This window comes from Pseudomyrmex gracilis, unplaced genomic scaffold (assembly GCF_002006095.1).
Source record: "Pseudomyrmex gracilis isolate BER0280 unplaced genomic scaffold, ASM200609v1 scaffold_1668, whole genome shotgun sequence".
Lineage (NCBI taxonomy): Eukaryota > Metazoa > Arthropoda > Insecta > Hymenoptera > Formicidae > Pseudomyrmex > Pseudomyrmex gracilis.
In genome coordinates, this window is record NW_018022252.1 from 10413 (window position 1) to 25052 (window position 14640).

A 14640-nucleotide genomic window follows, 5' to 3' on the forward strand; every position below is an offset into this window, starting at 1 on the left:
ACTAAGTAGTTCCAGCGTTGACCGCTCGATAGCGCCGCTTACCCGCGCTAGAAAAAATCAGTCCGGGAACTTTCCGGACAAACTGTGTATATGTTTTATACACGTAATAGGGATAATAACAAAGTATATCTCCATAAAAAAAATAAATGTTTTTACCAAATATAGAAAAATAAATGACTATTTTTATTATTTATACCTTATTTATTAAGTATACCTTTTATTATTACATTTACTGATTTTTAAAAATAACTAATCGATTACAAAATACATCTAAATCGGACAATTTTATCTTTAAATGATGTCGTTTTTGGCATTTTTCTGCTGTAGGAATTGCTCATTTTATTAACTATCTTAGTATTTGACCTAATCTATTAGTTTTGTACTGAAAATCATTTGGTTTAAAATGATCACTGCATACTTTGCTGTAATCAGATACATGCTTTCCGATTACAGCAATCCATTTTACTCGAAATTTTTCTGACTGTAGGACGCTTGAAAAAAAGTTTCTATTATTATATATAAAGTGTAGGTTAAATGTAAACTAGTTTTACTGCACTTTAAAGTTATTTACGTACGTATGAAATGTAATATCTGCATGAGAGCCAGAATGCGATTTGCAAATGCAGCAATAAAATATTTTCTGTAAATGACACGAATCATGTTTCCGAACGTAGCCAATATTACACGTGTAAGCGCGGTGCGTGCGCCTTTAAGTTTCTTTCCCTTCAACGCTATTCCTTCCAGACCGGCGGAGTGACGGAGACAGCATCTTACTGCATGGGCGTATTCAGTTTGACCACGGTACGATTGGACACAGTACGATTGCACACGTACTATTGACCACGGTACGATTGGACACCGCAAGATTAGCATACTGTACGATTGATCACGGTACAATAGGATACAGTACAATTGACAATGTATATCGTGACAATTAATAATGATAGTAACAAAGGTTGGGTTGGGGTAGAGGGTTATGGGGAGGGGGTAGGGAGCCCCTCCCCCGCCCACACGTGTACGATTGTGATCAATTGTCCCGTGGTCAATCGTACCGTGATCAAACGTACTGTGGTCAAACGTACAGTATGCTAATCTTGCGGTGTCCACTTGTACTGTGTCCAATCGTACCGTGGTCAAACGGACGGCACCCTTACTGTATATTGTTCTGTCCTTTAGAAGACGCAGACAACTCCTCTCACAGAACGCTGGGTTTATTTATATATGTCTATGGACACGACACACGACGCTGTTTGACTTAGGGTCATTCTACAATGAGTTGAAAATATCCCGTCGTCATTTGCAACTACTAGGGAAAAAGTAGTATTTTACGTGCTGCGGTTGTCAGTTGCTGTTGACAAAAGTTAAAAGTTGACCAACTCTCTTTTAGCAACCGCAACGACAAAGCGCAACCAGAAATTATACTTTTCTTTTCGTAAGTGGTATTTTTCGCAACTGGCAACGGGACATTTTTACCTCATTGGAAGCTTTCCAGCTACGTACACAGGCGACACTGTGTAACACAATGTCGATTAGTGTGAGAAAGACTCTGTAGACGTGTACGATTTTTACTTATCAGAGAAAAATAGCTTGCTTTATCCAATCTCTTACCAGCAACAAGCCGAACAAAAAAACGGGTAGTGTGTAACACAGCTTCTTGCAATTATGTAATTTTTCCTTAAAATCGTGCATGTTTAGCATCCGGACCGTCGCTTCGCTCATTGAATAACATATATTACGCAATTACTCAACAACTATTGTGAAGTTTGCAAAATAGTACACAAGCTTTTTGTTCAAATTAGTCTAATTTACTTTTACACTTCGATTGTGTCAGAAGTTTTTAGATACCTTATACAATACACAGTTTTATTTTTCAAACAATCACATTCATAATAAGAATTAATATTCTAACAAACACATTACTAATTACATTTTTACTATAGATGTACTAGAATCGGTGAATTTGCACCTGATACGCGATCTTTGCCGGTGGGATGACCAACTGAATCACATGCAAAAACAGATGGAGCAGCAGTTGGATCACCTGCAACATCAGCAAAAGCACGAACAACTGATGCAGCTGCGGCAGCAAATTCAGCCACAACTGCAACAGCTGCAACAGCTGAATCAACGACTGCAAGAATATCTGGAGCAGGAAAGTCAGTACCTGTCAAAGCTGGTCGAGTTCTCGACTTTGCCGTTTACTCAAGAGGATCAGAAAATGATGCAGGATAGGAAACAGTTTATGCAACAGTACATGCAGCAGCAGCGCCAACGTATAGAGCAACTAGAGCAGCAGCTGCAACTGGAGCAGCTGGGCTTGCAGTTGCAGCAAACGCAGCTGTTACAGTAGCTCACCACTCGCTATGGTGGCAATGCTCCCTTGGCTGGCCGCCACCAGAGACACTTGGCCACCTGCATCAGCATCGCCATCCGAAAAGCTTTCGGAACAGCGGAAGTTGGAGTGACTCACCAAACTAGAGCCAGAGTTGGTGCTGCGCTACTCATCTCTGATCTTGTCTTCTTGACAAGATCATATATATCTTTATTTCTCTTTATATAATACTGTATTCGGTTATACTGCATCACTGACTGTGTTTCTTTAAATTTACGTAATAAAGACATGAGCTGAATGTAATAAAAATAATATCAATAGTCTTTATTTCCAGACTATAATATGTACACAGCGCGTTACTGAATCGCGGAATTGGAGGCGCGGGGATCGGAGGGCAAGCTGGCCGTACAATTCGTACGTTTTCACCACCCTAAACTGTCGTTAATCCGCACGTCAGCTCGGTACGATATTTCTTCGCGATCAACACTGCTTCCGACTCGCACGCACCTTATTCCAGCCGATCGCGCGAGAAAATCCGATTTTGCTATGATGATTTCTTACCGCGGCGGCTGATTGCCGTCGGTAGACGAAAGCCGACGGTACGCGGGCGGTACGGTAATCACGACACACGCACAACGAATATGATCACTAAAAAAAAAAAAGCAAAAGAAATAGACGGAAACAAATAACGCGAATAGGCTACTTGGCGTCGTATCGCCCCTCCAGGGCTTGACGATTATTCGCGAAATAACAAAAAAACATGCACTTAACCTAGGAACCTACGAACTACTGCCACGAAGCCCCGTGAAGCCCGATTCTGGCCGCTGTCGAAAAATCGTGAACACGGCCAAGGATACGTTCTTGCCGCCACAACCAAGACGCGAAACACAGACGACCAGCCTCGACACGAGGCCTGTGCGACGCGGATTCGTGGCTCACAGGAATGAAACAGGCACCTCACCGTCGTCGTTGTTCTCCGGCATTCTCCTGTCATCTCCGTCCGGAACACTCTCCGAGCGGTTCTTGACTCCGTCGAGGTCACCCTCGCAACGGGAATCACTTCACCTTGAGTATTAAATCGCGGTACGGCAGACTTATCAAGCGGCACGGAAGATACGCGTACGCACGGGAGTCCGAAAAGATACGTATGTATCGCACATCTTCTTCTTTGCACTTGTGGCTCCGTGCCCCTGAACTGTTTAGGCACCGGCCAGTCTTTGCTTTAAGCGCACAGGTTAGCGCGTGTACAACACACTGGGCTGCCTGCTGCGCTGTGTACTGAGACTCAGGATCTAGTGATATTGAGGGACAAGTAGGAAAGGAAAATGTAAAAAGAGTAGAAGGGGTAAGGGAAAGGAAGGGGTAAAAACGTGTATGCAGAGGTAGATAACGATCAGCTAGGATGATTTATATACTTATGTTGGCTGTGTTGACAAACTTTAACAAAGCAAACATGGCGCGAAAATTATCTGAAAAGGCTACCTTTTCTACGCTATATGGAGGACTAAATCCACTGTGATACAGATCGATTAGCAACCTGTCCGAATGTTCTTTGTTGTTTGGACAATGGAAAAAAACATGATTAATATTCTGTATTGAATGACCGCACTGGCAGCTCGCATTATCAACTATATTTTTCTCAAATAGGTGACTGTTTACCGCTGTATGGTGTGACCGAATTCTGGACACTAGTGAGATTAACTGTCTAAGGAGGAACTTCCCTTTCCTAGTCTTAGAGTACCAGGATTTGCCCAACGGTTCCGATATATGCTTAAAATAACGCCCACCTTTATAGTGTGACAAGCTAAGGAGACGCTCCCTAGACTGATGTAAGATACTCTACCTGATAGAGGGGAAGAGGGAAGAGACCTCCTGTTTTTCAGCTGGTTCAGGTAGAGACAAGGCTTGTTTTGCATAGAAGTCAGCGAGTTCGTTGCCACGAACACCTACATGACCGGGTACCCAGACAAACTTAACTCTGACTCCCCTGCATTCCAACTTCACGTCTACCTCCTTTATTTTATACACAATTGAAGAATGATTCCCTCTAGGGTCCGGTGACTCTAGGCATCGTAACACAAATAGTGAGTCCGAGGCTACCACTACTGACGAAAAACCAAACTCTTCCGTATACTCCAAGGCACATAGCACTCCCATCGCCTCTGCGTCGAAAATGGTAGACGAAACGCCGATCCGTTCTTGATGGACCAACACTGGGTTTTCAGACACCACAGCAAACCCCACTGCTGCCGGGGAAACACCGTCACTAGGGCAGACCGGAGAGCCGTCTGTAAAAAACACTCGAGTAGCCCCAGTTTCCGACAGATAGCTTGAAAACACACTCTGAGGATCCTCAGCCTCACGAATCCGATACCCTACCTCAGTGTCCACGCAACACCTTCTATAACCCACCCCAAAAGGGAGGGCCAAGCTGCCCGGCAACGTATACCTAACCACACTTCTAGTGACCCGCAGCAACTCCTTGCCAACTTCCATGAGGCCAAACCGGACGCCCACACAAATTGGAGTCCAGTTCGCACAATTCTTCTCGACCAGCTGTCCCACAGGGTGGTTAACCCTCGCCAAGACCCTGCAAACATACTTGCTAAGTAGGTATTTGTGTCTATACATCAGGGGTTGTTCACACACTAAATCTAACAACACATTGGTCGGAGTAGTTCGCATAAGGCCGCACGCGACTCTAACACACGCGTACTGTAACCTATCCAGCACCTGCATTTCTTGTTCACCGAGAGGGAAGGTAACCTGACAGCCCCACTCAAGGACCGACCTTACCAATCCTTTATACGCCGTCATCAACACCGAAGGGTGTGCACCCTACCTTATATTCGCAATCGCCTTTAGGATGTTAACCCTAGGTAGGACCTTTTTACGGGTTTCAGCGACATGACCTCTCCAACTTAGTTTATAGTCAATATAAACACCCAAAAACTTTACGTTCCACTCAACCTTCACAGGCGACTGGCCAACTTGTATTTTGACATTATGTTTTTTGATTAGCCACTTAGTATTCCTTAAAGAATTTAAGGAATAGAATGTAGCTACCGATTTGCTAGGAGATATACCCAGGCCCAGTGAAGACAGGTGTCTGTGGACATTTGACAAGGCCAGATTCAGTTGGCAGGAAACCTCAGTAACAGACTGTCCCGAGCTATAAACTACCAGATCGTCCGCATATATGAGTGACTCAACCGCGAGGGGTAGGCTTGACTCCACGCGAGACACATACAGGTTAAACATCAAAGGGCTCAACACAGAGCCCTGTGGAAGTCCTCGAGTGGTAGTTCTGTGTTGAACAAAAACACCCGAAGCATACACCTTCAGATCCCTAAAACTGACCACAGACGCAACAAAAGCCACAGCACTGCGGGTCACCCCGAGCCTCGGCAGCATTGACAAAAGGATCTCAGGGACCACACTGTCAAATGCGCCCTCAACATCGAGAAAAACTGCACCAGTGATCCTGCGGGTGTTATTAGCAAGCTTAATTTTGGACACGAGCACAGAGAGATTATCCGTGCAGGACATACCCCGCATGAACCCAAACTGATGGGGGGAGAAGACTTTTTACTGTTTTCTGCCCACCACTCGAGTCTTCTACACACTATTTTTTTAAGAATCTTTAACAGGTTGTTGGCCAACGAGATGGGTCTGTACGACCCGGTTTCGGGACAAGTACTACAAAGTACTGTTTCCACTGGTCCGGATACACCTTTTGTGAGTACATCCAATTATACAAGTCCAGATTGTACTGATGTAACTCAGAAGGAAACTGGGTAATAATGAGATTAGTTATTAAATCTGGGCCCGGGGCCGAACGTACCTTCAGGGATTTCATCGTAGAAGCGTACTCGTCCCGGGTTATTGGGGCATCGATGAACAAACCATCCACCGCTGAGTCCAAATTACCCATCTCCTGGAGCACCTCCTCGCCTTCAGGGGCAGCACCAGGGTTTAACGGGGCAATCTTTTCCATTGCTTGACAAAGCCCATCCTGGTCAAGGCAGTTTCTATTCCCTGAATATCTGGATTTACTGCGAGCGCCCGAGAAGGCCCTGACGGTACTCCAGACCGAACCCACATCCGAGTTGGCATGGAGAGACTCACAAAATTTTCGGAAAGCAACCCTTTTCTTTTTTCTAAAGAACCTGTAGGTCTCCTTTGAGATCCTGTTGTAATTATCGAAATTTTCCTTGTTAGGGCGAGCAAGAAACTGTTTGCAAGCTTCCTTCTTTCTTTTGTGTTCCTCAGCGCACGAGGCATTCCACCAAGGGGAAGGAGGTTTCCTAGAGGTACCTTGTCTACAGACTTTCGCAGCCCCCGCCTGCAACAACGCACCTTCTATTAGTTTTACAAGACTTGAGTAAACAGAACTAACATCTTTCTTATCAGAGGTATCTAAGCAAGGAAGGGAAGGGATCTGAGATACACAGATTGATCTAAAGAGATCCCAGTTGACCCTACCCACCGAGTAATACGGACGGCAAGCCGTTCGACCTGAGAAACGACCGCGTACTTTAGTGACTACAGGAAAGTGGTCACTGCCATAATGGTAGTCACACACTTCCCAGAAGCCCTGAGCGGAAAGATCTTGGGAGACTATAGTTAGATCGAGAGAGGAACGACTAGACAAATCTGGCGAACACCAGGTACAGCTTCCATCGTTCAGTACAGAGAGAGAGAGGTTGGTTACTGTTCTCTCAATTTTTCTTCCTTCAACATTAACAGAAGTGGAGGTACCACCCCACAAAGGGCTTTTACCGTTGAAGTCCCCGCAGATCACCATAGGTTGAAACCTGGAACAGGTCCGGAAGAAGAGGGACCAAAAGTCCGGATCCGTGTAGCCACTACTACAACGAGGAGGGCTATACACAGAGAAGATATACAGGTACTTTCCTTTAGGGAAAAGAAGTTGAAGAGCTACTAATTCCACTGAGTTCTGACGGCAGACATTATAGAGATCAGGAAGGTCTAGCAGACGGAACTTTATATGTTTAGCAACAACAATTGCGACTCCACCTCCGTGTCTATTGCGATCACGAGAGATGACCTCGTGATTTGCAAACGTCACGATAGACTTGTCATCCATATAGGTTTCACAGAAGGCCGCCACTTCAGCTCGAGTATCTTGGAGCAGAAGTCTAGCGGCATCCAGGTTACGAACCAAGGAGCGACAGTTCCATTGGACCACAGTAATGGAACACAAGGACGTCATTTCAGCGTACGCAATTAACGTTAAACCTTTATTAAATTCCCTGAGAGGGAGGACACTACCTCCTTTATGACATTTTGCATGTCATTTTTGCTAAGTTTAATGTGATCGAAAGGTTTTGAACCGTCTTTAAATCTGTTTAAGATATTTACAATATTTTCTTCAACTGAGCTAACGTTAACCAAAAAGGGGAGTTTTTGTCTATTTTTTGACCGAGTAAGGTCATGACGAGGCAGCAAAACGTTTGACTTGCTCTGTCGGACATCCTTGTTTCCACCACTAGTACCAACAGGAGGGGGAGACGTTCCCACCCCCACCACATCAGCGTACGACGAAGTTTGCAGGGGTGGACCCCCAGCAGAAAACCGGAAAGGGCCGCCGCCTTCAGTCGGCCAGAACTTCGCCAGGGTGGGAAGCGGCACCGCAGAGCCGCGATGGAAGGTCCTCCCATCCGGAACCCGCACCCCACCTCCCTCATACAACTCCGCCGCCTCTTTGAAAGAGAGGTCTCGATAGGCCATTATTTTATTTATCTCGCGTTGTCTTTTAAATACAGGACACTCCATCGCGGAGGCCTGGTGGGAGACGTCCCTCGACTTCGACCGGATACAATTTATGCACTCTTCTTTAGTCGCTGTACACGAAGACCTATGATGACCACTCCCACCACACTTTTCACAGACGCGCTTGTTCTCATCTGAGGACTGTTTACACGCGAATTTGGTATGACCAAAACGCTGGCAAAAATCACATCTCCTAACTTTGTAGATATACGGTACCAACTGAAGCCTCTTGCCAAAATACAGGCAGGAATTAGGAACGCACGGTGCACGGAACCTCAAGATGAACTGGTTAGTACTCACATACACCGGTGCCTCGTCGCCGCCACCTCCAGTTCTGCGAGTAATCCGCATAGCCTCGAACGGTGGAGTCCACTCACCCGACCACCCGGGGAGAGGTCTCAGGCCAGCAACAAGATCCTCGGCCGTGTCCTCATCGTCAACTCCTCTAAGGACAAACTGTCTCACTACCTTGAACGACGGGATGTGGGCCGTCCACGTTTCAGACTCCGTGATCCAGCCGGAAATTCTCTCAAACCGTTCAACAAACTCATTAGCACAGCTACCTGTAGGAAAGCACACTGAGTATTTGTTTCTACCGATAAGTTTAAGATCAAAAGCATGTTCAAACTGTCTCGTCATAAGACGGTACAACCTCTTACCTAACCCAATTACACTCAACGACGACTGCTTTTTACCTGACTGCAAGTTAGAATCCTGCTCCCCCGGGGAAGAGCCACTCGGCTTACACGTTTCCACGTGAACCAAGAAAGGGCCCCTCGACCCCGGGAAGTACCTGTTACACAACAGCTGTCTCTGGGTGTCTGAGAGGGCCGTCGACTTCCTCTTGGGGAGGAGGTGTCTCTCCTCCTAGAGAGAACCCTCCCCCACCGCAAACTCTCTCTTACCGCTCTTTCTCCCGGGGTTACATAACCCCACTTTACGTGCGATCTTATCCACGATGGATACGCCCCCCGCAGTTACACCTTCACCCCTGTCACGAGAGGTGCCCTCGTCGGTGACAGGACGCGGAGGCCCGCAGGGGGGAGAACCGCCGTTCTCGAGCATCTCAACGTCTGCCTCTAGCTGAGTCTTCTGAGACATGACCCCCTTACCTCAACTTGAGTAGCTGGGCGTAAGGTCGCAACCCACCCGGTCAACGAAGAACTACGAACTCGCACAGACAGTAAAAGGACCGGAAACGCCGGGTCCAGAACACGTCACACACAAGCAGTAAACAGTAACCAAAATCCCGGCGGACGCCGAGACAAAGAACTTTGCCAATATGGCGTCGAGAAGCCACAGACGCGGCCAACCGACGCTAACAGACTTTGTCGTGAAAACGACAATTTGCACGAACGGACAAGCCGCCAAATAGATTTCTCTATCAGAACGGATCGACCTTGTAATTTTACCCAATTTTACCCACTATGTTTGCCCAGGGCCAACAGGATGGAAAAGGATAGGAACAGCACAGCAGTAGCAACGTTGCTTGTAGCGCAGTCTCAGCACGAATCTATGTATCGCACAGCTGTTCGCGACCAAGAGCAAGAAGATTTCGTTCGATAAGCGGTCGATATCCCGGGCAGCGCTGAGGTCGCGTGGGGTAGGTCGCGGGGCCAATCAGGTCGCAGGATTCGCAGCGCGGCTTGCAAGCTCGCTCGCAGGCGGCAGGATCAGCGGGCCGCGAAATTCGAACGCTCGCAGTGTCTATTATTTTATGATACAGCAGCATAAGCAAAAGTAGGGATAAGGTGTTGCATCAGCCATACCGGCTGGACGTGCGTAGTTACGCTTGGATATTTTTGGACTTTTTTCGGTATTTTGTACACCAATTTGTTTTTGTTTATTTGTAATTTTAACGAACATATAACTCCGTGACTTGGTGTTAAGTACCCAAACCACGGTTTTAGACCTAGAAATACGAGTACGTAGAATGGCATGTGGACTTGCGTTGTAAGTTCATCATGCCGAGGGACACTAGACAAATAAATATCCGCGATCGTGTTATACATGTGAGTCAGTAAAATCTAGTTTACAACAGAGACTTATCCTACTTAGACGTGTTTTGTTTACGGTGTTTGAACACACCATATCAAAGACTGGCCTGTGCCTAAACCGTTAAGGGGCCTGCGCCATATTGGCAAAGAAGAAGAAGAAGCAAAAGTAGCAAGTATAGCTATACTATATGTAACGTTTACTATAGATAAATGCGCGCATATTATTCGTAACTCGGAACGCAGTCTATATTTACACGAAAGTGTTGTCACCTGGTGGCGACAAGAGGCGAAGTACGCGCAACCATTACTCTGGTGGCTGACGAAAATCCGTGTCCGACGACGTGGACGAATCTTATAGCGATTTCGGCTGGTCTGCACCGGTGTGCCACCTGTGTAGAGTTGGTGCAATTGTGTGTAACACCGCATCGGTGTGTGTACTGATTACACTAACTGGCTCCGACTAATTTGTGAGAGCCACTTTGTGTACACCCAACATGCACCTATGCGGTGTACTGAGCTCAGACGAATACGCGGAACCAGCAAAGAACTGCTGCCATTCGACCAGCCGAACACACAATTTGCACCGACACCTGAAATGTGCAGTCGGTGCAAACCAGCCGAAATCGCTATTAGAACCTAGTTTTTTGGCATTTCGGACTTTGTATCCAGATATCTCCGTTGGAAAGGCACGGAGGAAAAAAACCGTGAACTAATAGCGATTTCGGCTGGTCTGCACCGGTGTGCCACCTGTGTAGAGTTGGTGCAATTGTGTGCAACACCGCATCGGTGTGTGTACTGATTACACTAACTGGCTCCGACTAATTTGTGAGAGCCACTTTGTGTACACCCAACATGCACCTTTGCGGTGTACTGAGCTCAGACGAATACGCGAAACCAGCAAAGAACTGCTGCCATTCGACCAGCCGAACACACAATTTGCACCGACACCCGAAATGTGCAGTCGGTGCAAACCAGCCGAAATCGCTATAAGTTTTTTCGTGCCTCGATCTCAACTTTCGATTGAGTCTACTACGAACTCGATCGGTTTAGCCGTTGTTGAGATCGGAAAATCTCGAAAAGGCTCTCGGCTAAATTTCGCGTATATAAAGAGGCACAGGGTACCTCGCGCAGCCTGCGCGCACTTCGTTTGCGTATATACTTGGCGCGAGGCACTACCGTGCCTCTTAATCTCTAACGTTTAGAAGACATAATAAAATCATTTGATATATATAATATTGCTACTTGAAATGCAATACAATATTACCGTAATATTTCATTATTATATGTAAATGTAATATGTCGATAATATTATTGTAATATTATATTATAATATCTAATATTACTGATATATTGCAATTTTACTGTGATATTGCAGTAATATTACGTGTTATGTGGGTACTTATTCTCAAGCTATCCTGTACACATTTTATTTATTATTTCTTTAAATTATTATTTTATTAAAAATATTGCAGTATTAATGTACCCCTGCAACAGTGGATAAAATTATTTTTCTTATTATTATTAATTATTTATTATAATTATTATAATTTAAAGTACATTTTTACAGCGCAAAAGTTTTTGTCTCAAATAATGCTATATTTGAATCAAATATATTTTATGTTACATTTATAAATATATTTCATGTTACATTTAATTAATTANCGTTCGCTGAATGTTACGGGAACGTTTCAGTAAAACGTTCTGAGAATGCTCGCCAAATGTTACGAGAACGTTTTTATGCTACTTGGGTAAATCTTAAATTTGTTTTAGTTAAATTTTTTTTAGTTTTAAAAAATTTTTAAACGTTCTCCGAATGTTCTCAAACTGCATAACATGTAGGATCCAAGAAAAGCCGCAAATCGTAACGTTTTTTTCGTTTAGGTACGAGCATTTCAAACTTATATTAGTTCGACATGTTAGATCAGTGTTCGGAATCTAACACAAAATTAACATTCGCTGAACGTTGTTATGCTACTTGGGTACGAACATTTTAAACATATTAGTTCAACATGTTAGATCAGTGTTCGGGGTCTAACATAAAACATGTCTAACACAAAATTAACATTCGCTGAACGTTTTCATGCTACTTGGGTACTTTGTTACGAGAAGTATTTATGAGTGTTTTTGATTGTGTTGGCAAAGTATAAAACTAAGGATGCAATTTTAAATGATGTAGCAGCTCAGTCACAGCTGTATTCAAAATATTATTTCTCAATTTTCAATTTCTTAAAAATTCTTTTGTTATGTCGCTCAAAGTGATCAAGGTGATAAGAATATAGATAAAGAAACAAGAAGAGATATAATGTAACATTGTACTATATTCTCTACTAGATGCGTTATGGATGCTAAAGAAGTTATTTGTAATTCATTATTATGTATTTTTTCATTTTGAGAGGAAAAATTCAGTCATTTGTAAGAAAAAAAACAAACAAAAAAAAATTTATTTACAATTTTATGTAAATTTTCTTTAGTTAAACTTTATGTTGTTTTTTAGTTTTTGCAAGAAAAAAATCTGCTCGTTAAACACAATAATGAATAAAATGTTTGTATTGCCATATGAAAACAATTGGTTGTATTACCATTGTTGCTTAACGAATATACTACAGAAAAAGTCGTTTTGTAAGTTCGTTAATATATATGTATATGTTTATAAATTAGTACATTGTAATAAAATCCAAATATTGGAATATACAATATATTTCATGCCAGTATTATTTATTGTATTGATTAAACAATTTATCAAATAAAAACGTTTACTAGATACCTATTTTATTAAAAATAAAAAATATATATATATATATATTCTAATAAATATATAGTATTCAATATAGAAGTATTTTATGTAACTTAATATTCTGTGACGATTTCTAATAATATTTCATAAATATTAAATTAATATTCTATAATATTACATATAAAAAAAACTACATTTCATATATTAAAAAAATATTGTGAGAACATGTACTAAGTATAAAATAATGTTCATAAAATATTCTTAAAATATTATTATAAATATTGTAAAATATTATAATAAGATCTCGGGAATATTATATGAACATTCATTTTTTGATCGAAGTAATATTCTAAAAACATTTCCATAATATTTTGAGGATAGTAAAATATTATTCCAGGGGATATTATTTGAAGTGGACATATAACATCAACAGAATATTCCTATAATATTAAAAAATATTATATAATAGTCTCGGAATATTATATGAATATTATTTTATTTTGTAATAATATTCATAGAATATTCTAAGAATATTGTGTGCTTATAGGAAGGACGGTTCAGCATTCTCTTAATTTGTACAATATTATACAAGAAAGTGTAATTTCTATAATATTTTAATTTTATTCTGATAGTTTCTGAGCTAAAATGTCCGAAACTATCGGTAAATAATGTTTATCTGTTCGCGAACAAATACAAGTTTTTACAATAACAACTTGTTTAAAAACATGTAGAATGAGATGGCGGTCCTCATTGGTTCGACGTTGGCTACGCAATCAGCATCGACACCACGCTGTTATTTGCAGCAGTCTCGTCAGGGATGAGTAGCGCAGCAACAACTCTGGCTTGGCTCTAGTTTGCTGAGTCACTCTAACTTCCGCTGCTCCGAGAGCTCTTCGATGCTGATGCAGTTGGCCAAGTGTCTCTGGCGGCGGCCAGCCAAGGAAGCATTGCCACCATAGCGAGTGGTGATGGGCTCACTCAGACTTATCCCTCTGGATGTGCGGTCTGCTGGAGTTTCCTTGTGCACATAATGCCATCGCGCATTTGACAAAAGATACTGAACTTTCGCTACTCTATTAGCCACATAGGTCTTCTATCTTGCTAAATGTCCTTATACCCAACCTAAAGCCACGGCTAAGTCGAGCCACACGTGCGTAGAGGCCACCTATAAACTGATACAGATAAATGATGAGTTGAGCAAGCGTTGCTGCTCAAAACCAGTGATGTAAGATCTTGCACCCTAGCACCAAGAGCATCGAGGTGGTGGGAGCCACTGGGAATACGCACACAAGCGAGACCGCCGTCCGTGTGCATGACGTCACACACACGGACGGCGGTCTCGCTTGTGTGCGTATTCCCAGTGGCTCCCACCACCTCGGTGCTCTTAGTGCTAGGGTGCAAGATCTTACATCACTGCTCAAAACTCGAGTCTCGGCAGAGAAACCTGCTTCAACGGCGCAACTTTCAATTTCGCTATTAATGAGATTTTTACAATCTTCTTGCTGTTTTCTGGTCATAAATAACCTAGATAACCAAGACGGAATGAATATGTTTTGCGAAGTCTGCATTAACACATTACGTCAGTAAAATGCTGCCAGCATTCAAACATAGTCTGCTATGTCAATTAGTGGCGACAGGAAAGCAGAAAAAAAAGGAATATAAATGTGGCATGCCGTAACGCAAATAATACTGCAACAGTCAAGCAAACTTTGCCGATTTAAATACAGCAGATTTAAAGCATTACGTGCTAGCACAATATATCAGCAGAAAACATGTTGAAG

The 14640-nt window shown here is 43.0% G+C and overlaps 1 protein-coding gene across 1 annotated transcript in view; it reads left to right on the forward strand.

The window, feature by feature from the left end:
• Positions 1 to 2619, forward strand: part of LOC109862362 (nuclear transcription factor Y subunit beta-like) — a 5273-nt gene extending 2654 nt beyond the window's left edge. Inside the window, exon 2 of the mRNA XM_020442390.1 lies at positions 1941 to 2619. Coding sequence (XP_020297979.1) covers positions 1941 to 2350 — 410 coding nt within the window. The 3' untranslated portion in view covers positions 2351 to 2619. The remainder of the gene's footprint in view (positions 1 to 1940) is intronic.
• Positions 2620 to 14640: the final 12021 nt, after the last annotated feature.